Source organism: Sphaerodactylus townsendi, linkage group LG05 (assembly GCF_021028975.2).
Source record: "Sphaerodactylus townsendi isolate TG3544 linkage group LG05, MPM_Stown_v2.3, whole genome shotgun sequence".
In the NCBI taxonomy this organism is placed as follows: domain Eukaryota; kingdom Metazoa; phylum Chordata; class Lepidosauria; order Squamata; family Sphaerodactylidae; genus Sphaerodactylus; species Sphaerodactylus townsendi.
The window spans coordinates 13,889,715-13,913,590 of NC_059429.1; the positions used below are offsets into that span (position 1 = coordinate 13,889,715).

The following is a 23,876-nucleotide window of genomic DNA, read 5'->3' on the forward strand; positions in this document are numbered from 1 at the left end:
TTTGGGGGTTTTTGATTTTTCCTTACAAAAAAATCTTTTAAAGGATGCTCATTTAAGGCAAAGGGGTTTAGTAGATCTTTGCCAGGTTACTTCTGCATAAACCGTGATGAGAAGAAGAAGAGTTTGGATTTATAACCCCCATACAATCTCCTTTCCCTCCCCCTCCCCCCGCACAAACACCCTGTGAGGTGGGTGGGGCTGAGAGAGCTCTGAAGGACTAGCCTATGGTCACCCAGCTGGCGTGTGTTGGAGTGGAGTGCACAAGATAATCTGGTTCACCAGGTAAACCTCCACAGCTCAAGTGGCAGAGCAGGGAATCAAATCCATTTCTCCAGATTAGAGTGTACCTGCTCTTAACCACTACACCACGCTGGGAAAACTGACCCCCCCCCCCCCCCCATACACAAAGAAGACTGGATTTGAATTGCTTTAGTTTCAATGTTAGGCCAATTTGCTCAAAAGCTCATTTCAGCTCAAGAGCTGTCCTTGTCACAGAGGCACCCACAAACAGGTGGGGTGTCCCCCACCACCCCAAAGTGTGGTTTCTTCAGAGGTGAAGCAAATGGAGTTTCCATTAACCGAACTAACAATTTTTATGACTAAGCCCCAGGGCTGCTAAAGCATGGAGACTTGGCACAAATTTCCACAGAGGTACTGAGTGGATACACATTGAATGGGGAGCAGCGGGCAGAGGGGAAAGCATGGAAAAGATGGACAGAACAAACTGCATTCATCAGAAAGACTAGCTCCACAGGTCAGGAAACAGCATGAGTCTACATTCCTACTACAGTGGAACCTCGATTTTCATTGCCTTCGGTTTTCATTGGTTTCGAGTTTTTCCACCAATTTTTTTTCAGTGCGAAAAATTTTCCTCAGGCTTTCATCCAATTCTTCCTCGGTTTTCATCGATTTGCAGTAAAGGTGCAGGTCAGGTTTGTGGAGAAAAATCACCTGGACAAAGCTGCTGGGCGTTATCGGAACCCGTGGTTCTGCAACTTGTTTAATGACAATGTCTCGCCCCATTTCAGACAAATCTTAAAGAGGCGTCAGAAACAGACCTCTTGGGACAGCTTTCTGGTGCGACACTGGTCCACTGGCTCTGAAGCTGGTCCTAGTGTGATTGTTTGTTACTGTTTTCAGCATGAAACACAATGTTTATTCACCAAAAAAATGTGTTTTGGTATGTTTTTTGGAGTGCCCATGAACGGATTAATTGGATTTACATTGATTCCTATGGAAAAGTTTGCCTCGGTTTTCATCAGTTTCGGTTTTCATCGATTCTTTTCAGACGGATTTACCAACGAAAACCGAGGTTCTGCTGTACTCTCAATGAGTCTGGCCAATCCAGAGGCTTTGTACCGCCTGCCAATTGAAGGGGTGGATGTGCAACAATTCTGTACCCGAAGAGGTGACCAAATTGTTTCAAGATTGGACAAAACTCACTGTAAACAGTAGTAATGTGACCCACTCAGTTCCAAGACCCTGGATCCAAGAACAGACGGGACACCATTCATCCTGGCTACACCTAATGGGCTGGCAAAGGAAAATAACGGCAGTAGAGCGTCTGGGCGGGGTTGAGGGGGCCCTGGTCACCCTACAGGCCTTTGGATTCATGTGATTTGTTTCCACGTGCTATTTGAATGGAGTTCGGCTTGGGTGAGGGAAGAGTAGGAAAAAATCTTGGTAGCCGTGATTGAGGGAGACGTTACAAGCCGCCAACGTGACTGCTAGTCAGCGGGTGTGAAATGCAGGCCAAGTGGTGGCATAATTTAACTGATGAGTGGGCAAAGGGGGAGAAGAGAAAGCTGATCCCAAAATCTGTCCACCTGACCCCCGGTACAAATTATCCAATATTTCAAGTCTCACTTACCGTGTTTCCCCGAAAACAAGACAGTGTCTTATATTAATTTTTTGCTCCTGCAAAGAGATGCGCTATGTCTTATTTTCAGGGGATGTGTCTTACTTTTCTGTGTTCTGTTCGGCCGGGCACGCCTCCAAAACAAAGAAACTACGATGCCTTTACTTTCGGGATGCGCTTTTATATCTCGTGACTTCAGCAAAACCTCTACTGCGGCTTATTTTCAGGGGATGTCTTATATTCGGGGAAACAGGGTAGCACCGATGCTACAGATCCATCATGAATCTATCATGTCAACAATACATTTTGTGGGCCTACCAAATTAATATCTGTTATCATGTCTAACCGATTCATGCAGATGCTGGATGGGGGCGATGATGGTAGGCAATGTTCTCCGCTATCAGTATATATCACACATTCGGGGAAGGCCGCATCCAGCTGTCGGAAATTCTATGGATTTGTGACACTTAAAAGTGGGGAACACAGCGCAATTCAAATTGTTATTCACCACATCCAATATATCAATTGTACTCTGCCCGTTTCTCCCCCGCCCGTCCTCCCCAGCTCCTTACAAAAACCAACTTAAAGCACCCTATCCCCCACACTGGACTTTAGACCTGTGGAAACCATGATGTCGGCCAGACGCTTCTCCTCACTCCCCTAAATCAAATGAGGTCAAAAGTTTATCTGAAGCAAAAGTTGGGCCTGTTTTCAGTTGGGCCTCCAGAGACAGGTAGCGCTGACCGGAGACCTTGAAAAGATGTGCAGAGCATATCACCTTGTCCAGATGACAGAGAGTCCACCGCCGGTTTTTCAAGGGAATCTAAAGGGAGAACGGGCTGGCCGAGCTGGGCAAAACATTGTCCTGGTACTTTCTGAAACAACCAGTTCATTCACCTGCGTCGGCTCCCGGGCTCTGACTTATGCTTTCGCCAATAGAGAAATGTGGCTAACTGGTTACGGACCGCTTCTTCCATCGAGAGGTTCAAAGGACCTGTACAAAGAATTTGGCGGGGTGGGAAACTGAGGCACAGAGGAGGAGAAAAAACGCCCACCCCTCTCCTTCGCTGCACTGCTGCCTCCGAGTCTGAAGCAGTTCAGGCCAAAGAAAAAATCAAGCTGGAAAAAAGAGAAGACTATATTTGGTCTAGAAATTCTTTAAAAAGCAAAAAACTCCGTCCGGGTAGGAAAAATTAATCCAAACGCCGTCAAACACTAGTCAAGTGAAAATGGTCCGTTGGAGCGCCTCAGAAGCGGAGAACCAGCCCGGCTTCCGGACTGCACTTTTAAAAACGTCTTTCTCCCCGCGAGATCTGCTAGGGGTCTTGGTGCACCTGCGACTGTGCGACTTTCCCCCCCCTCGAGTGAGAGATGGGGAAGGAGATCCATCTTTCTCTGTCTGTCTGCCTTTCACCTCAAAGCCTGTTTCTGGCCGAGGCTGCAGTTCAAAGATCATTGTAACTACAACCCGCACCCCCACCCCCAAATGCTGAACAGTCTTCTTTCTGACCCAGCAAGGTAATCTCCTCTCTCTTGTCTTTCGCTTCCTCCCTCCCTCTCTTTCCCCCCACAGGTTGCGGAAACAAAGTTCGGTTCCTCTCTTGTCCTTACGCTGAGGCTAGGAGGCTAGAATAGTCCAAAAAACCGGCACCACCACGAAGAAGGCATCAGGAACTTGGAAGCTGCAACAGGAATTATTGCTGGTGAATATGGGCTCTGGAGATTCGTACAGGGAGTCATCTGGGCAGAGAAAAACAGAAAAGGAGAAAATCACAACACTGTTCAAACAATTTCCGGTCTGTTTCTGCCGTCTCCTCATGGATCGCCTTCCTTTCAGGATCATTTTAGTCTCTGAAAGCAGTGGCGGAGCTACAAGGGGAAAGGGGGGTGAATCCAGTACTGGCGCTCGCCTGGGGGCACGGAAAATCGTCCCAGGCCTCTCGCTCCCCCCCTCAAGTTCTTCTCCCACGCTCTACCTTAGTTCCTTTCTCTTTTCTAGAACTTTTTTTCAGGTTGAAAAAAAGGCCTGTTTTCACAAGTACAGGCTAAAAAAAGCGGCCTGAGGAACTCCAGCTCCCTGGTGAGACCTGTGGGCATCTCAGGGTCTCCTGGGAAGTATAGTTCCCATCAGGTCGTTTTTAAGGCTGAACAGTGAACAGGCCTTTTTTTCAGCCTGAAAAAGTTCTAGGAAAAGGAAAGGAACTAAGGTAAGTGTGGGAAGGGGGAAGCTGGCCAGAGGTATATAGACTGCCTCTGCGTATAAGCCAGAGACCTGTGCAGTGGTGGGATCCAAAATTTTTAGTAACAGGTTCCCTCGTCAGCCCCCCCCCTCAGCAAAGGGGGCAGAGGCGTACCTAGGCAAACCTGAGCCCTGGGCAAAACCTGAGTTGGATCCCCCCCATGGGCAGCCATCCCACCATGACCCCCCCCAATATTTTTTTTTGCACCAGGTCATTTCTAAATCATCATCACATTATAGAAAATGCCCCAACTCACAAATCTGAACACAGCAATGGTGAAACACACAGGTTCTTGGATAGAGACTGGTGAGATAAAAGGCACGAAAGGCTGAGAATCAATGAATTGCAGTACCTGGAAGGGATTAACCCAGTTCAGGGAGTGACATTATTAGTCACAATTGATATATGGAACCTTCACGTTCAAAGGCAGGATGCCTCTCGGGGAGGCGAGGGCGTGTAGATGGAAAAGCGGACCCAATTAGTAACCCCCTCTCGACACACACAAATAATTAGTAACCCACTCTCGGGAACTGGTGAGAACCTGCTGGATCCCACCTCTGGACCTGTGGCATCTGACCACTATGAAGCCCCATAAGCAGGGCACGAAGGTAACAGCCCTGCCCCTTTTGTTTGTCGTAGGTAACTGGTTTGCAAGGGTAGACTGCCTTTGATCATGCAGGTTCCATCCAACACTTGTCGCTCCCTAAATGCAATACACCCCACCCTAAATTTAGAGATCTCAGAGATTTGCACTCCATCTCTGATAAAGCCCCGTGCTGCTTTTTCTCCCCTCTCCCCAACCTGGGGCTTCGTTTCAAAACGCACGGGCAATTTTGTGCGAGATGGCATGGAGCCAGCCCCACAGCGCTGCCAAACCCCTTCAAATGCCAGGGACCCCTCCGGGGGCCTCGGATTTCTTCCCTTCCTGGCCCGGCCTGCAGTCGCAACAACACTCTGAAGGCCAAAGGGCAATTGCTTCAGAGCAATCCAATAATCCAGTTTCCAAAAGACCCCTAATCAGACAGCCAGGCAAAGTGCCTTCAAGGGAATCCATTAAATTACAGCCAAAGCTGTTTTAACACCTTCCCCCTCAGCTCTGCCTCTCTTAAGTTTATTACTGGATTAAGGGAGATTTTTGCAAAATCGCAGCATGAAAACAACACACACGAACGCAGCAAAACATCAGAGATCAGCGTTACCAACAACCTGGAGAAACACAAAAAAACCCCACCCATCTTGCCCTTTTTAATGCAAGCTTAATGTGTGGAAACCGGCAGCGGAAATTTTCATAGCACGGAATGAAAGAACATCCCCTGCTAAACAGTATCCCATTCAGCTTCTGTTAAGGGGCCAGAACATTTTTTCCCCTCTAGGCAACATGTTGACAACCCTAACAGCGATGCAGGCCTCCTCCTTGTTTCAACCTCCAGGAATGAGGAAGAGTTAAAAAACCGGAGTTGCACAACGCCATGACATCACTTCCGGTTTTCAGGCCCGGAAGTGACATCGCAGCAACGCATGACGCTCTAAGAATCTAGATTTGGGCTGTTCCTACCGTTCTGTGCAATGCTGTAATGACAACTCTGCCCCTTGAGTATCAGTCACAAGACCACGCGAATCAGTAGCAAAAAGGCAAATGGTTGAAAAATCAGTGAAAGTTTATTACCAGAGCTATTAACAGTAAGCCTACTGGGTCCAGGACCCCGTTTTGCAGCAATACATTGGGTTATATACTGGTACGTCAACAAGCATCATTGGATTAATGATTGGTTTAATTAATAGTTCGCCTCCTCCTTCCTCCTGTCTATGTCTTGTCTAAATTTGGATGCGTTCCGGTATACGTGGTTGGCGACCAGTTTGTTGGCTCAAGCAATAGTTTGAGATAGCTACATGTCACAGATAACCATGAAGCAAAGCTCCCTGGGGAGGGAGTCAGGAGGAGAAGAGTGCAGGTGGCTTTTCTGAGAATCACAAGGACACAGCATCGAGACGTGTTTCTCAGAGAAACTTTGGCGGTTTTGGCAAGTACACCCCAAGTACAGGATACGACTTATCTTGTTTTCTACATGGCAAGCAGTTTGCGGTCAAGGTTTCACACATTTTGGCACATCTGCAAGGACAATGCTTTTCAGAAAAATAGAAGTTTTCAGAGCTGTTAACTCTGTAGGTTCCGGCTTTAGCAGAGAGGCCTCTTTAAAATCACCTTTTGGGGTTCACCTTACAGTAACATCACAAGCAGGCCCAGAACTAGTAATGAGGTAACAGTGCTGTGCAACGCCAATTCAACCCCCCGCCCAGAGCCAAGGTGGTGTAGTAGTTAGAAGCAGGTGGACTCTAATCTGGAGAACCAGGTTTTATTCCCCACTCCTCCACATGAAACCTGCTGGGTGACCTTGGGCTAGTCACAGTTCTCTCAGAACTCTCTCAGCCCCACCTAACTCACAAGGTGATTGTTGTGGGGAGAGGACGGGAAAGGAGTTTGTGAACCCCCTTGAATCTCCTTGCAGGATAGAGAGGTTGGGTTGGGCGGTATATTAAGTGGAACAAACGAACGAATAAATCCAAACTCTTCTTCCTCCTCCTCCTTCTTCTCATGCTCTACAGAGTGGCAGTGAGACCATATACCTCAAGGATAGGAGGTTGCCACAGAGGGCACACGGGTAGCTAGATGGCCTTGGAGCAGCAGTGGCGGAGTGGTTAAGAGTAGGTGCACTCTAATCTGGAGGAACCGGGTTTGATTCCATGCTCTGCTGCCTGAGCTGTGGAGGCTTATCTGGGGAATTCAGATTAGCCTGTACACTCCCACACACGCCAGCTGGGTGACCTTGGGCAAGTCACAGTTCTTCTGAGCTCTCTCAGTCCCACCTACCTCACAGGGAGTTTGTTGTGAGAGGGAAGGGGAAGGAGTTTGTAAGCCCCTTTGAGTCTCCTTACAGGAGAGAAAAGGGGGAATATAAATCCAACATTATTATTATTTTGAAAATTACTAAACTGGGGACAAAGGCAAGGGGTAGGAGACAGCAGAGGCGTAGCAGGGGGAATGGTGCCCAGGGACAACACCTGTTCTGGGTGACCCCCTGCTTGGGGGCGGGGGCAGCTTGGATGGGCACTGCAGTGGCACCAGGCCGGCAGCGTCCCCCAGCCTCACCCCCAAGGGCCTGGGGAGGGAAGGAGGCAGCTTAGACAGGCGCTACGGCAGCAAGGCCAGCTCCTTCTGATTCAATATTCTGCTTCAATATTCAACAATACAACTGATTCCCAACTAGAGTCCAGACTACGAACCAAGATGGGCGTCTACCCAGTGGTGGGATCCAAAAAATTTAGAAACAGGTTCCCATGGTGGTGGGATTCAAACTGTGGCGTAGCGCCAATGGGGCTGGGCGGGGCATTCTGGGGGCGGGGCATTCCTGGGCGGGGCTGTGGCAAGGACGCAGCCGCTGCGCCGGTCCTTGGGCGGGAAACGAATGCACGCAGGCGCAGGCTGCCACGCATGCCGGTGCACCTCCTGCTAGACTGCTTCAAGTTCTGCACGCTGCTGCTGAGAGGAGGGGCGTAACTAAGGCAAAAATCACGTGGCAAAATCGCCAATTAGTAACCCCCTCTCGGCACACACAAATAATTAGTAACCTACTCTCGGGAACCTGTGAGAACCTGCTGGATCCCACCTCTGCTTCTACCCGATGGACGTCAGCCCTCCTTGGATGTAGACGGCCTTTGCCACTCAAAGTGGCAAAATAACCTTCCATTCGTGAGAGAAGCTCAGCTGGAGATATTTGTCCCTGTACCTTTCAAGAAACTTTGACCTTTTATGTTCTTGTTGGCTAAAATACCAAGCGCAGGCTCGCGGCCAACGTGAACGGTGCCCAGGTAGCACTCCAAGACGGGACTAATTTTGTTTCAGAAAAGAAAGAACTCAAGATTGGTGCTGAGTACAAAAGTCCTCGGGGTTCTTGCTAGCTGCTTTGTTTTAAGTGCAGGAAAAGGAGAACAATTAGGTTTTTTTTTACAAAACGGAAAAGTCCCCCAACTAACCAGCCCGTTCTCTGCAGAGGGGCGACTTTTCAGAATCAAATAGCGCAGCCGTTAGGGGAGAAAGAAAACACAAATTAATAATTTTTGCTTCCTGTTAACATGTAATTAGTATTTGGCAACAGCCCTTCCCAGGGAGCAGGCAAGTGGCTGGAAATGTCAGAGTTTAAAAAAAAGAGAAAAGTTCTGGCCCTTTTTTCCTCGCCTTTCCGTTTTGTTGTGCGTGCGTACATGCAAAAGAGATTTGAGCCCAATTGAAAAGCAAATCATCAACGCCGAACAAATGAAAACACGACCCATTTTCTGTAAAAGCTCTGGGGCTCGGTTCAGACAGCACGTAAATCCCTAGTTTTGTTTAACTGCGGTTAGCTTGTGAAATCTGGATTCTGCTCCTTGCCGATTGTTCAAATGTACTTTGGGTTGGAATGAATTTTGTTCGTATTTAAGGTGACGCTGAAGTCTCACTTTCTTTCAGTCCTGTTTGATATTAAATGCCTTTTCCTCTGCATCCCCAGCAGAGGAATTGGGGGTGGGTGGGAGTGGCGCCTGGGGGGACACCTGCTCCGGGTGCCCCCGCCCACTACCCCTGCACCCCCCCCCGTCCACACCCCACTTACCTTAGCCAGCAGGAGCAGCCTGGCTGGGCCACCACTGGGCACCCCTCGGCCCGGCCCCACTAGCAGAAGGAGCAGCCTGGAGGGGCCAGGCTGAGGGAGAGGTGTGTGGGGCTATTCTCCGCCCCACACGTGACCAGCTGGCATGTGCCTGCGGACATCTGACCCCACATGTCCTTGTGAGCGCTCCTCCTCTGCTCCCCAGTTAGCATCCCAGCTTGCATGGGGGAAGGGGAAGGGGCAGTTCTAGGATATAAGCCACAATTGGGGCTGGAGATCTGTGATATTGCCACCGTCTCCACGCAGGGCAGCTGTGAAAAAGGCCAACTCTATGCTGGGGATCATTAGGAAAGGAGTTGATAATAAAACTGCAAGGATTGTCATGCCCTTATATAAAGCAGTGGTGCGACCGCACTTGGAGTATTGTGTCCAGTTCTGGTCGCCGCATCTCAAAAAGGATATCGAAGAGATAGAAAAAGTGCAGAGAAGGGCAATGAGGATGATTGAAGGATTGGAGCACCTTCCTTATGAGGAGAGGCTGCAGCGTTTGGGACTCTTTAGTTTGGAGAGGAGGCGTCTGAGGGGGGATATGATTGAAGTCTATAAAATTATGCACGGGGTAGAAAATGTGGACAGAGAGACATTTCTCTCTCTTTCTCACAATACTAGAACCAGGGGGCATTCATTGAAAATGCTGGGGGGAAGAATTAGGACTAATAAAAGGAAACACTTCTTCACGCAACGTGTGATTGGTGTTTGGAATATGCTGCCACAGGAGGTGGTGATGGCCACTAACCTGGATAGCTTTAAAAAGGGCTTGGACAGATTTATGGAGGAGAAGTCGATCTGTGGCTACCAATCTTGGTCCTCCTTGATCTGAGATTGCAAAGGCCTTAGCAGACCAGGTGTTTGGGAGCAGCAGCAGCAGCAGAAGGCCATTGCTTTCACCTCCTGCATGTGAGCTCCCAAAGGCACTGCGAGTAGCAGAGTGCTGGACTAGATGGACTCTGGTCTGATCCAGCAGGGTAGTTCTTATGTTCTTATGTTCTTAGGGGCTGGTTATCTACCAAAATTACAAGTGGTCTCCAGACTATAGAGATCAGGACCCCTGGAAAAGATGGCTGCTTTGGAAGGTGGGCCCCACGTCCTCTGAAGCCCCCCCCCCCCCCGCCCCGCTTCCTCCAGCCTTCACAAATCTCCAGGAATTTCCCAACTTGGGATTGGCGACCCTGGCTCATACATCATACGGAACCATCATTAAGAGTAACAGCGGGTAATCTAGCAATTTCAAACCAGGATTTCCAATCCCAGTTTGATGTGCCCTAACTAACCATCATTAATGGAGCAGTCAGTGTTCGGAAGATTACATAAACGACAGGTGGTCTCATTAAACCCTGGTTTCGTGGGACGTCTGAACTGTGCCTAGATTGGTTTGTTCAACAGCTTTTTTTAAAAAAATAAAGTCAATTAACTTGAAAGTGGATTGGCATCGTTCTGCCATTATTCAGGTAAATCTTTGTGCAAGGTACAGTTAAGAACATAAGAACATAAGAACAAGCCAGCTGGATCAGACCAGAGTCCATCTAGTTCAGCTCTCTGCTACTCGCAGTGGCCCACCAGGTGCCTTTGGGAGCTCACATGCAGGAGGTGAAAGCAATGGCCTTCTGTGGCTGTTGCTCCCAAGCACCTGGACTGTTAAGGCATTTGCAATCTCAGATCAAGGAGGATCAAGATTGGTAGCCATAGATCGACTTCTCCTCCTTAAATCTGTCCAAGCCCCTTTTAAAGCTATCCAGGTTAGTGGCCATCATCACCTCCTGTGGCAGCATATTCCAAACACCAATCACGCATTGCGTGAAGAAATGTTTCCCTTTATTAGTCCTAATTCTCCCCCCCCCCCCCCCCAGCATTTTCAATGTACGCTCCCTGGTTTTAGTATTGTGAGAAAGAGAGAAAAATTTATCTCTGTTAACATTTTCCATCCCATGCATAATTTTATAGAGTTCAATCACATCCCCCCTCAGACGTCTTCTCTCCAAACTAAAGGGTCCCAAACGCTGCAGTTTTTGGGGTTGTGACCTACAAATGTCTCAGGCCTGAAACCAAAAGTAGTTTCAGGGGGTAGCCACATAAATTCAAGTTCGGCAGTACTTCAGATACCAACAAGATATTCATGGTATAAGTTTTCAAAGAGGCAAAGTTCCCTTCCTCTGATACCTGCAGTAGAACAGCCCGATTCAAGTCCAGTAGCAACTCGGAGGCCCTTTCCGAACAAGCCTTTTAAAACGTTTTGAGGCAGGAAATGAAATATTTCCTCCATGGAGGTCCACATTGTTTTTCCCCCTTTGGTTCTGAAAACATTTTATTTCCAGCCTCAAAATGTTTCCAGTGGTTGGAACACTTTCGAAATAGCTTCACTTGCTGTGCAATCTATTTACTACATTTCTTATGCTTCTGTGCACCCTCCTCGGGGCCATTTTACCGTGTTGCTGAGCTTCCCACTACACCGCATGCTGGCTTTCTCGTGGGCCATCTGGGCTATGCGTGCCTGGTGAAAGCACACTAGTTTACAAAGCAAATGAAGGCTACAATACCCATTGTACATGTGTGTACGTTACTTACTTGTGGGTCGAACGTAAACCTTCAGCTTCAAGCAGGGCTTGTCAACGGGGTTAGGTGGAGTGGCCGCTGAAAGACACAAGAGGTGGGGAGAGAAAGAATGAGAGTGAGACACCGCCTGTGGACACCCAATACAGATTTTGCTCGCTTGCTGAACAACAGAATATTCTTGAGAACATGGGCTCTAGACCAGAGGCGTAGCTGGGACATACTGCGTCCTGTGCGCACTCTGCACACTCAAAGGTAATAGCTTCTGCCATAGAGTGCTTGCTCAAATACCAGAGTGTCTCCATGTCTCCAGTGATGTTACAGCGGCTCTTCTGGTGCAGGGCTCAGTTTGATGCTGGCAAGTGTCCCCCACACCCCATGGCCCACCGGTCGCCGGGAGGTGCCCAGCAATCCTGGTTTGTATAAATGTTCTCAGAGGAGTTGTCTATGTGAGGAAGGAGAGTTCAGAATTGCAGGAGGAGCATTCTTTGGGCCACAGCTGGTCTTTGCTTCTCCCAATGCTGACTTCCTGAAGGAAGAACAGAAAGCACCCCCCCCCCCCCCCCCCGGCTGCCCAGAAATGGCTCCAAGACTTGCCAGTCGGGCATTGCTATTTAACAGCCTGACCCTGTGGCTCTGGACTGAACCCAGTGGGCCACATAAGTGTGGCATTCAAGTCCGAAAACGACGTGACACGGGAAGGTCCCTTTCACTTCTCCGGCCAATTGGTCAATGACCCTGCGGACTCCCGAATGGAAGCACACCCACTGATGTTTGACCTGCACATGTTTCTAGGCCCTGTTAAGAGGCTTAACAAACTCTTAGGTGTCTCCCCCCAACCCCAATCCCTTAAGCTTGACGGATACCTCCAGCTTTTTAAATCCCATCTTTGATCCAGACTCTTCTGCACAGACGCCCCTCCCAAAATGTCAAAAGTTGTCTGACCCCCAGTCGGGATGCTTTTTTTTCTGACCAAACGTCCTCAGACGTGTTTGGATTTCCCCCAATAAAAATCTGCCAAACCTAATGATACGCTTTGGAGGGCTTCCTTCATCTGGGGGTGGGGGCGCGCGCGCGCGAGAGAGAGACAGTCCGGCAAAAAGGGTTTGTCGGAGGGAGGAAAAGTTTGTAATTAAAAGCGGAGGGAGGGGGGAGGCAGGGACGGGTGGGAAGGCTCCGGGGCATGAAATTGTCCGGATTACGATGGACAGCGGCTGAGAACAGGAGGTATAAAGCGCTGGGGGGGCGGGGAGGGAGTCAGAGGGGTGATTTGACAAGGTGGATTTTTAGCCTGCTTTGAAACAGATCAAATCTGACAGTCCAATTCCGTGCAGGGCAGGGAATATCCTGTTTTAAGAAAAGGCCGACGCTTCCTCTCCTTTGAAGGGTCATCCCAAATGAATGCTAAAGCCACATCCCAAACATCAATTATACTGCTGTTTCTCCAGGGGGCCGCAGATCTAAGCACAGACGCCCCCCTGCATCCCACCCTGTGCTCCCCTCTCATCTATCTTGCTGCTCCTGAATTGTATCTTAGAGAAGAATTTGGCCACGTCTTGAAAACAGAAAAACGTGAAAGGAGCCACAAGTCTCCAGCTGCCCATCATTCCTTCCGGATGAAAGTTCTAGATGTTTCAGCACTTTTCAGCAAGGGGTATATTTGGGCCTGCTTTTCATTTTTTATCCTTCTTCTGTTCCCCACTTCCCCATTCCGGTAGGAAATTCCAGAAGGAACTTTTGTGGGACTTAACAGCACAAGAGTTACTCCCGTCTAAGTCCACTGAAATGAATGGACTCAGATTGGACAAATTCTCTTTCAGACGACACTGTTTATTCCTAATGTTTTGGATGTTTGCGTTGTTCTATGATATCTATTTATTGATTCATGTGTGTCAGGGAGAGACACCAGATAAATATTCCTGAGCCAGCGCCAACCACATGCAGCTCTCGGGTTTGTGTTTGGCAGGAGCAGAAAAACAACTACTACTACCTTCAGCCATTTCTCTTGTGATGACCTATCATGGCTACAACATCGTTTCTCCTGGCTTCCCACATAAAGACCATTTTGCATTGTTACTTTTCAATCTCTTGATGACCCAAAGCCACCTGCTAGATGTGAGCCAAAGCCCACGTAGGTGTCCTCTTTCCTAAGGGGACCCATATTTGGTCATTGGACTCAGAATAAGTCGTCGTTATCTCATTGCCGCCCGTCCGGCCCTCACCGGGTCTCAAGTCTGGTTCAATCCGTCCGTCCGTCCGTCTCGTCTGTTGTCAAGTCACAGCCGTTGCCGCCAATTGCCGTTGCCAGTCATTGTCAGTTGCCGTCAGTTGCCGCTGCTGCTCTTTCTTTCTTCTTCTTCTTCTTCTTCTTCTTCTTCTTCTTCTTCTTCTTCTTCTTCTTCTTCTTCTTCTTCTTCTTCTTCTTCTTCTTCTTCTTCTTCTTCGGGGACCCCGGACACCCCTGGATTATCCTCCCAGAGAAGGATATAAAAGCTGCTGCCCCGTAAAATTTATTCTGGGGTACAGTATCGCCAAATGTGGAGGTTCTACTCCACTTGGTCTAATAACAGGAATGATCCTGTCAACTTTTAGGAGCCCCACAATTATGGAACCACCGCCGAGGGAGGTATTCCCAGTACCCCCATTTTCGATCTTTAGAAGGCAGCTAAAGAGTGCTATATTCAGGATCACTTTACTATCACTCCAGAAGCATGGTTTTAGATTTTGGTTTTTGTGGGGTTTTAAAAATGTATTTTATTTTATGCGTTTATTTGTGTAAGCAACCTTGAGCTCTATAAGGAAGAAACATGGCTAATAAACATATTAAATAATAAAGAAATAGTAAGTCCGCATCATTTCTTTGGCAATAGAATCGATGGGATGGATTACTGAACCTGCAGAGTGTGAACTCCTGTGGATTAAAAGAACGAACTATAACCAGCCCAAGGTCACCCAGCAGGTATGTAGGAGTGGGGAAACAAATCTGGTTCACTACATACGAGTCCACCGGTCATGTGGAGGAGGGGGGGGGAATCAATCCCGGTTCTCCAGATTAGAGGTTAAGAGCTCATGTATCTAATCTGGAGGAACCGGGTTTGATTCCCCGCTCTGCCACCTGAGCTGTGTTGTTAAAATGGTGCTTGTAAACAACTGGTTGTTAAATTATTTGAATCCCACCGCTGATTGGAAGTATTACTAAGCATGGAGAAAGGCGTATGGAGGTTAAGAGCTCGTAGACGATTTGAGAACCGGGTTTGATCTCTCCTCAGCTTCTGTTATCACTCTGAGTTGTGGAGGCTTATCTGTGGGAATTCAGATTAGTTCCTGTGCACTCCTCACACACGCCAGCTGGGTGACCTTGGGCTACAGCCTCATTACAGCTTCTCAGAGCTTTCTCAGTTCCCCACCTCCGACCATGGGTGTTTGTTGTGAGGGGGGAAGGGCAAGGAGATTGTCAGCCCCTTTGAGTCTCCTACAGGAGAGAAAGGGGGGATATAAATCCAAACTCTTCTTCTTCTTCTCTTCTATATTTATTCAATTTAATACCCTGCCCACCCCAGGTTTAACCACTATACCACGCTGGTGTAATATGTGTGTGTGTAGGGAAGCTGGCACATTATAGAAAAAGTAAGTACAATAGAGGTGTAATACAAACACAATAATAAAGATTGTATTCAAGGGATTGCAGGCAATACAGCTGTTCTTTCCACATTGTGCAGATTAGGGGTGCGGTGCCCCCACGATCTGGAAAACAGCGTAAAACTCAAGATGTCATGTGAAAGGCTGCTGTAAACATGTTTTGAACCGCAGTTCTTTTACTACAAATTTAATTTTAAAAATTGTGTAGCTGTTCATTTATGTTATTAAACAGTTAAGCCATTAAAATTCCCACTTATAGTACTTTCTCACGCTGACCCACGATGTACTGAAACCGCAATTGGGACGGTGATGACGTGGGAGGGACAACCATGTCTGAGTTCGTAAATATCAGAACTAGCATACAGCAGAAATGAAGAAGAGAAGAAGAGAAGAAGAAGAGTTTGGATTTATATCCCCCCTTTCTCTCCTGCAGGAGACTCAAAGGGGCTTACAATCTCCTTGCCCTTCCCCCCTCACAACAAACACCCTGTGAGGTGGGTGGGGCTGAGAGAGCTCAGAAGAACTGTGACTAGCCCAAGGTCACCCAGCTGGTGCGTTTGGGAGTGTACAGGCTAATCTGAATTCCCCAGATAAGCCTCCACAGCTCAGGCGGCAGAGCTGGGACTCAAACCCGGTTCCTCCAGATTAGATATATAATGTAGCTCTTAAACCTCCCTAATAACGCTTCATCTGCCAGATTAGATATAATGAGCTCTTTAATCCCTCCTACTTACCACTGCCAGATTAGGATAAGTAATGGTAGCTCTTAACCTTCTATGCCTCGGCCGCCACTACTGAAGGACAATCTAAGACACAGGTGTCAAACTCGTGCCCCTCCAGATGTTATGGACTACAGTTCCCATCATTCCCTGCCAGTTTGACACCTATGATCTACGATGTACAGGCAAAGATACAACAATGCCTTCAGTCAATTATACAGCGCCAGAAACACTGATCAGAATGGCAAAGCCCATGCTGAATAGAACATTCAGCCGGTAACACAGTGATGACGGATAGTTGGCTGAGATCCGTTTCGAAGCTGATCTTCTTCAGAAAAACTCCCGCGTTGTTAGTAGTCTCTTGGCCTGCTTAGTCAGAGATCATGGGTCACGGTGGCAATTATTCAGAGGCAAAAACCCAACAGTTCTGTGTGTGCACAATTAAACCAACACCAGAGAGACAGAACCTGAATTTTTACAACAGCGAGGCAACCATTTGCTACTCACTACATCTGGTCTGAGTCAGCAGGTCTGAGGAGCAGCAGTGGCATAGGAGGTTAAGAGCTCGTGTATCTAATCTGGAGGAACCTGGTTTGATTCCCAGCTCTGCCGCCTGAGCTGTGGAGGCTTATCTGGGAAATTCAGATTAGCCTGTGCACTCCCACACATGCCAGCTGGGTGACCTTGGGCTAGTCACAGCTTCTCGGAGCTCTCTCAGCTCCACCTACCTCACAGGGTGTTTGTTGTGAGGGGGGAAGGGCAAGGAGATTGTCAGCCCCTTTGAGTCTCCTACAGGAGAGAAAGGGGGGATATAAATCCAAACTCTTATTATTATTATTATTGTCACTGACAATGTTGAATACCAACTTCTGATATTTTCTTTACTGTTGTTTTTGGATTATACTTGCAGGATGCGAATATTTCTGTCCTCCAAATGCCAGAAACAGGTGGAGTTCTTTTCGCTTCCGCTTTTATAAACATTGCCAATAATGAGCTAGTTAGAGTTTCCTAGTTGTATGGTTGTGTTCTAGTAGACTTCTTCCTGATGTAAGGCTTGGGATTTGCGCTGGCATTCTCTGAGGACTTCTCGGAGAGATGCCACAGCTACAGATGTATGAAAAAAGGCGAAAAGCCAGGAGAGAATGCTGCTGGAACACGGCCATACAGCCCGGAAACCACACAGCACCCAAGTGATTCCGGCCGTGAAAGCCTTCGACAATACACTGCCAATAAGATCCCACCTACCAACAGAGGTGCCGAGTTTGTGCAGTGAGTTTGGGTTCCGCTGCACCGCTCAGTCATTTGCAAGTCCCCCCGTTGAACCCGTGCTATAAAATCAGGGGCAGAAGAGAAGGTGTCCGCTTTGCTTATTCAGCATTGGAGAACAGGATTTACATGATCGTTTTTTTTGTTTCTTTGGGAAGCATCCCACCTCTTCTAGGAGAGCCGGTTTCCCTGGTGTGGAATCTCCTCTTGGCCCAACAAATCTGAGACGACCAAAGGCAGCTGTTCCCAGAGGCTTTTCAATATTCCTCGCTGAGACATTGATCGTGAACAATGGGAGGGCTTCATTCTAATTCCTGCCCCAGACCCCCCCCCCTCCTTTGACCATTGCTTCAGGTTCCCCCCTCCCTCCTAGAGCGAGGGGCGACATTGTCCTCGGACAAGGGAGCAATGTCACCGTGACGTCACCTTTTCTCGGACCGAAGACGGCTGCTCAAGGGGATTTGCGGAGAAGAGAGAAAGGCCTGATTTGCCTAGCCCCCACCCACTCGGGCACATTGTCCCCCGTGGTCTCTGGATGCTGGAAGACTGGTTTTTATGAATGAAATTGGATTATAGCCATATGTGGAATGTGTTTCTTTTGGGGATGGGTTTTCTCATCACTTGCCTTGGGCGCCGGAATAAATGGAAGGAAAGCAGGCCGCACGGTATTTTTTAAAAGATTGTAAATCTCCGCAGGGATCTGTCATCCATGTCAAGGGAGGGAGAAAGAAGCGGAAAAGCCCCATTTCTCTGACCGACCGTGGAAGGGCAAGACACCTGGGCTTTTCTTCTGCCTTTTCCCACTACAAGAAGAAGAGTTTGAAGAGTTTGGATTTATATCTCCCCCCCCTTTCTCTCCTGCAGGAGACTCAAAGGGGCTGGCAATCTCCTTGCCCTTCCCCCCTCACAACAAACACCCTGTGAGGTGGGTGGGGCTGAGAGAGCTCCGAGAAGCTGTGACTTCAGGCCTCCCAAGGTCACTCCAGCTGCATGCGTAGTATGGGAGGGGCACAGGCTAATCTGAATTCCCCAGATAAGCCTCCACAGCTCAGGCGGCAGAGCTGGGAATCAAACCCGGTTCCTCCAGATTAGATACATGAGCTCTTAACCTCCTGCGCCACTGCTGCTCCTAGATCTCATAGTCGACCATGTTCCTGTAGTCTGCCCCCTTTCCTTGCTCACCCGTATCCTGAACCAAAGCTTTGGATCTCTCTCCCCTGGACATGGTGGTGGATCATGACTTTCTCTTAACTCCTTTCCCTGAACAACCTGCTTCCTCTCTCCCCCTCCTGCAAGTCTCCAGCTGAGAAATAAAATCCAACGACCTTGGTCACTTTCTTAGACTTTGCTTCCCAATCCTTATTTCAAAGGTATGAGGATGCATTTTACACAGAAACCTAGCAAGGTTGGCTGGAACCCCAGAGGGTTCTGGATTTTTGTCCAACTCGACAAAGAAGAGAAGAAGAAGAGTTTGGATTTATATCCCCCCTTTCTCTTCTGCAGGAGACTCAAAGGGGCTTACAATCTCCTTCCCCCCTCACAACAAACACCCTGCAAGGTAGGTTAAACTGAGCCAAGGACCTGAATTTTCAGAGGAAGCCACACAAACCCCGCCAGCAGTTTAACACAACAACAGAAAATGCAGACAAACCTGTTTGATTTCCCCCCTGCCTGTACAAGAGCCTTCTTGAATTGGAAAGGAAACAGAGGCGTCAAGAAGCAGTGTGGCTTTCGTGGGCCTGAAAAGTGTCACACAAGCACGGATCAGGTCCATCCCTGGCCGTTTTGTGTGCCAATGGGGATCCGAGTTGTGAGTTGTGGGGCTCAAGCCCAATCCATTAGGAATCTGAAATAGGGTGTGGGTGTTTTGTTTTCGTTTTTATACTTGTTTGTCTCAAATTACTGGTTCGCTTTTGTTACACGATGCTCTCACGACCTTGCTTTGCTTTTCATATTGGTGTACACTTCTGCAGACTTCAATGGGAATTATTTCTTTGTTTCTCATCCAATCTGGATTCAGTTCTCCGGGACTGTGCTCCTTGCCCAGAGCATACTTCCAGTCAAAATTCAGAGGGCAGAAAAGGTGCTAGGTTTATAGCAATCAGAGTCAAAATGCAGGGGGGAATTAAAGGGATCCATCCGTTAGCTGTTTTTGTTTTGTTTTGTTTTTGTTATGCCAATGAGTGCCTCTGATGGAGCTTTTTCAGTTAATCCTTTTATTTGTTTAGAAGCAAACACGACCTCGTTAAGACTAATGAGCTGTGGCGTTTCGACGTCAGTGCCTCTGAGTGTGTGCAGAGTTCCCTCCACCCACCCCCAGAACCCAGTTATTTTAAAACACGGGCCCAAGCAGTTCGCATTGAGCACGCCTGAGCATAAATGCAGCGCCCTTCTATTGTAAAGAGGATGCGACTTTGTCAGTCCAGAGACAGGTCTGATTATGTGGAATTTGGTATTATCTGCTGTAGCCCTTGCTGACTTGGGAGGCAGATTGCAGATAGGGCTATTAACCTGCAAGGAGGGCTCAGGGATCTCTTGGAATTACAACTGAACTCCAGATTGATCAGTTCGGTTCCCCTGGAGAAAATGGCTGCTTAAGAGGGTGGAGTCTATGGCATTCTAGCCCACTTAGGTTCCTCCCTCCCGAAACCCCGCCCTCCTCAGACTCCACCCCCAAATATCCAGGATCATCCCCATCCAGAGCAGATAACCCTAACTGCAAGCAAGGATGAACTGGGTGGCTTGGGCATGGCTGGAGAGAGACTTGTTGGACAACGTAACGGCGGCAGAACTGAAATCAAATAGGAGGGACCCTGGGAACCCATTACTGAATCTCCTAAACCAGGGGTGGCCAACCGATGGTGCTCCAATTGTGCATGGACTACAATTCCCATCACCCCCTGCCAGCATGGCCAAGTGGCTATGTTGGCAGGGGCTGATGGGAGTTGCAGTCCACAAACATCTGGAGCACCATAAGTTGAGCATCTCTATCCTAAACTCTTCAATTGAATTAAATGCCGCTTAAGGGCAGAGTAGGGGGATTTGCATCAGGCTGGGCAGGTCCCCCCCACCCCAGTGGTATTTTCCAGAGAAAAATCAGAAACATGGGCTCTTATTACCTCAGGAGAAGGAGAAATAGACCAGGGGTCTGCAACCTGTGGCTCTCCAGATGTTCATGGACTACAATTCCCATCAGAGATGTGCATCTACCGTGTTTCGCCGAATATAAGACAGTGTCTTATATTAATTTTTGCTCCCAAAGATGCGCTATGTCTTATTTTCAGGGGATGTCTTATATTTCTGTGTTCTGTTAGTTGGGCATGCTTCCAAACAAAAACTTTGCCATGTCTTACTTTCGGGGGATGCCTTATATTTCACACTTCAGCAAAACCTCTACTATGTCTTATTTTTCGGGGATGTCTTATATTAGGGGAAACAGGGTATATAAGAGATGTGCACCTATATATTTTTACAGTTGCTTTTAACACATAATCCTTCAGTTCACATCTCTTCTATGATCTTTGCCTATAACATAATTTATTGCAATAATTCTTAAAAGAAATTATGGGTTTTTCAATATTTTGAAACAAGGGTGGAGTAGGGCCAATTGGCCATGCTGGCAGGGGCTGGTGGGAATTGTAGTCCACGAACATCTGGAGAGCCACAGGTTGCAGGCCCCTGAAATAGACCATGGAACCCTCTACTGGACTGCCATATTCAGGTTGGGACCCTCCTGGAAATTTGGGGATGGAGCCTGCAGAAGATCGAAAAACAGATCTGCGAAGTTCTTGCGCAAGCATGCCGCTAAAAATGGTATCCCTTCTGCAAAATACGGAAACGCTTTCCCGGGCTTTGTGCCGATGTTGGGCGGATGTTTGTCTTTGCCACTGTTAGCTGCCAGTGTTTTGCAGGGGGCGCAGAAGTACATACTGGTGTGACATTATGGTGTGTAGGGAAAGAGTGTTACAGCAGATGTGGGGAGAGCTTAACGCGGAGATCCTGTTTTCTGCAGCAGCTCTGCGTTGCCACTACTCTGCCTCAGTGGGATATAATGACATGGAATCCATCCTCCAAAAGCATTCATTTTCTCCAGCTGTAACTCTGAAGGATCCCCAGGTCTCACCTGGAGGGTGGCATCCTTAGGAATCTCAGAACACTGTGATCTGAGTTGATTTTTTTTCAAGGAAACAGGGCAAGTGTGGGGGCTTAGGCTTAGGGCTGCCAATTCCCCATTGGGGAACTGGGGCGGGTCCTGGGGAGGATGATCCTTGGGACCCCCGTGGCACACAATGCGTAGACCCCACCCTCCAAAGCTCTCTGCCATCTGGAGAGCAGCTGTAATACTGGGAGGTCTCCAGCCCCCACCTCAAGGTCGGCAACCGAGTTAGACTCCCCTCGCACCCAGTGCCATAGCAAAAAAAATAATCTTAAACCTCTTAAAAATGAAAGACAATTAAAGATGACAAGAGGTGTGTTCACAGGTCAGCCATTTTGTCTAGTAGAGCTCTGATACACAAACATCCCCCTTGCGACTCTTTGTCCCTGGAATTCCATCCTAAGTAAGAGAGACAGAGAGATCACCCCCTCTGTGTGTCCCTATTTGTTCCCACAAATCTTTTGATGCGTAAAGACGGGCTACTGTTTTCTTTCATCGGTCCCCCATAGCCACGTACTCTCCCATTTATCCCCTCCATTCCTTTTCCTGCTGTTCAATTTAGAGCAAAACAGCCCCCCACCCTTCATTTTATATTACTCTGTAAATGCAGCAACAACAACAGCTGTTAGTAGTTTCTGTTGGGAAAGAACGGCAGGGTAGTGGCAACGCAGAGCTGCTGCAGAAAACAGGATCTCCACGTTAAGCTCTCCCCACATCCGCTGTAACACTCTTTCCCTACGCACCACAATGTCACACCAGTATGTACTTCTGCGCCCCCCTGCAAAACACCGGCAGCTAACAGTGGCAAAGACAAACATCCGCCCAACATCGGCACAAAGCCCGGGAAAGCGTTTCCGTGTTTTGCAAAAGGGATACCATTTTTAGCGGCATGCTTGCGCAAGAACTTTCGCAGATCTGTTTTTCGATCTCAGCACGCAGGGTAAGAAACCGTCTGGGTTTTTTTCCCCCCCGACTTGGGTCTGATTTTGAAAATCTGACGCCACGCTCAATTGCAAACCTTTCGCCAGGATAATCTGCTGCCCCCGCCCCCCCCGCTCCGATTCTGACCCTTTTCTCAAACATTGTTCTGAGAAGTCGAACGGAATCTCTCGTGTCCCAAAAGCCATTGCTTAACCTTGACCCAGAACTGTGGTCTGCAAACAGGGGCCTCATAGGCAGTGCCTGGAAGGTTAATGGAATTCCAATTTGCAAGCTATAGAAGGTAGTAATGCCTGTTCTTTTATGTCTGCTAAATAGGGTTGCCTCAAAGAGGCATAATTTCTAATGTTCCACATGACATGAATTCTAACTGGCTTAGCCATGATGAGTTTCACTATTTACTCCTGTGTAATCTCTCCCTAACGACATTAAAAAATAAAAAAAGAGAGAGACAGAGAAGTAGCTATTTTACAAGTGACATTTTACACAGACAGAGGGGGAGAGAGAGGAAAATGGTAATTTAATATAGATAAAAAGAACAAATTAAGAGGGTTGAAAACAGACGCTTTAGAGGCAAGAGAAGGGGGGAAATATTAAGGAAGATAAATCTGCCTGTTAGTTCCCGGACCAAGCGAGGACGTGGAGTGCTTTGGGGTCGTGGTTTTTAATTAATGTTTATTATTATTGCAAAATTTCTTTATTGAATGTGCAAAAAAAATAAAATAAAAACTGAAGATACAATCAAGAGATGCTTCCTGTGGGCCGGGAGCAGGGGGCTGTGATGTGAAGTCCCTTCCTCCCAAACGATGACCTTGAAATTAACCAACAAGGGGGCCCGATTCTGGGGACCTCACTGGCGACTCACGGAATGGCACTGGCGCGCGGCAACCGTACGATGGAAGCGTACGGGGCTTCGGGGGGCTGTCGCAAAGGGAAAGTCAACGTTTTTAAAACGGCAATGCTAATTTGGGGCCCGTTTGCCCCAGGGAGTTAAACAGTTTTAAAGCACAGGGTTGCAACGATCATTCTGTCTTGTCCTCACAGGAGAATTGTACCATAATAGTGCCACATCTACACGATGCATAGGTGCAGTATCTCCCCCCCCCACACACACACAATTATTTGAGTCTTTTGGTTCTTTTTCTGGTAGGCTGACCACTGTGTCCCAATAAACAGTTTCATTTGTTTCCACCAAGCTCCCGAGTCTGTGCATTCCTTACTGGTTCAACACAGGCCACTGAAGCAAACAGGATTACGATTAAAAAGTGGGGGGAGGGGGGCTGGGGGGCTGGGTGATTCCCTCCAATCAAAATAAAAGCTTTTTCTGAGTCCTTCCGGTCACATTTGCTTCCCTCTCTGGCTATTAGGTACACACAAACACACAGTTTAATTCATGACGAGAAATATTTAACTTATGATGAAAATATACACATATATGTATACCACAGGTATCAAACTCGCAGCCCTCCAGATGTTATGGACGACAGTTCCCATCCAGATGTTATGGATGACAGTGCCAGCAGGGGATGATGGGAACTGTAGTCCATAACATCTGGACGACAGTGCCAGCAGGGGATGATTGGAACTGTAGTCCATAACATCTGGAGGGCCGCGAGTTTGACACCTATGATGTACACCCTGCCCTTCTTGCCATATATTAAATTTTTAATAGTCATCCATGTCAATATTCTTTGATACACCTTCTTATACTATATGAACTGGTGGGATGCTTTTTTTAAAAAAAGTCTTTGTCCGTTACTGTGTCCAGCACCATGTTCACATGAAACCAGTTCTGCTGCACTTTGCAAG

The 23,876-nt window shown here is 47.9% G+C and overlaps 1 protein-coding gene across 2 annotated transcripts in view; it reads right to left on the reverse strand.

Moving 5' to 3' along the window:
* Window positions 1–1,195: 1,195 nt before the first annotated feature.
* Window positions 1,196–23,876, reverse strand: part of EFNA2 (ephrin A2) — a 201,373-nt gene continuing 178,692 nt past the window's right edge. For both annotated transcript variants that reach the window (XM_048498383.1, XM_048498382.1), the window contains 2 exons: window positions 11,364–11,429; window positions 1,196–3,598 (listed from right to left, as the gene is read on the reverse strand). In XM_048498383.1, the coding sequence (XP_048354340.1) occupies window positions 3,477–3,598; window positions 11,364–11,429 (188 nt within the window). In that variant the 3' untranslated portion in view covers window positions 1,196–3,476. The remainder of the gene's footprint in view (window positions 3,599–11,363; window positions 11,430–23,876) is intronic.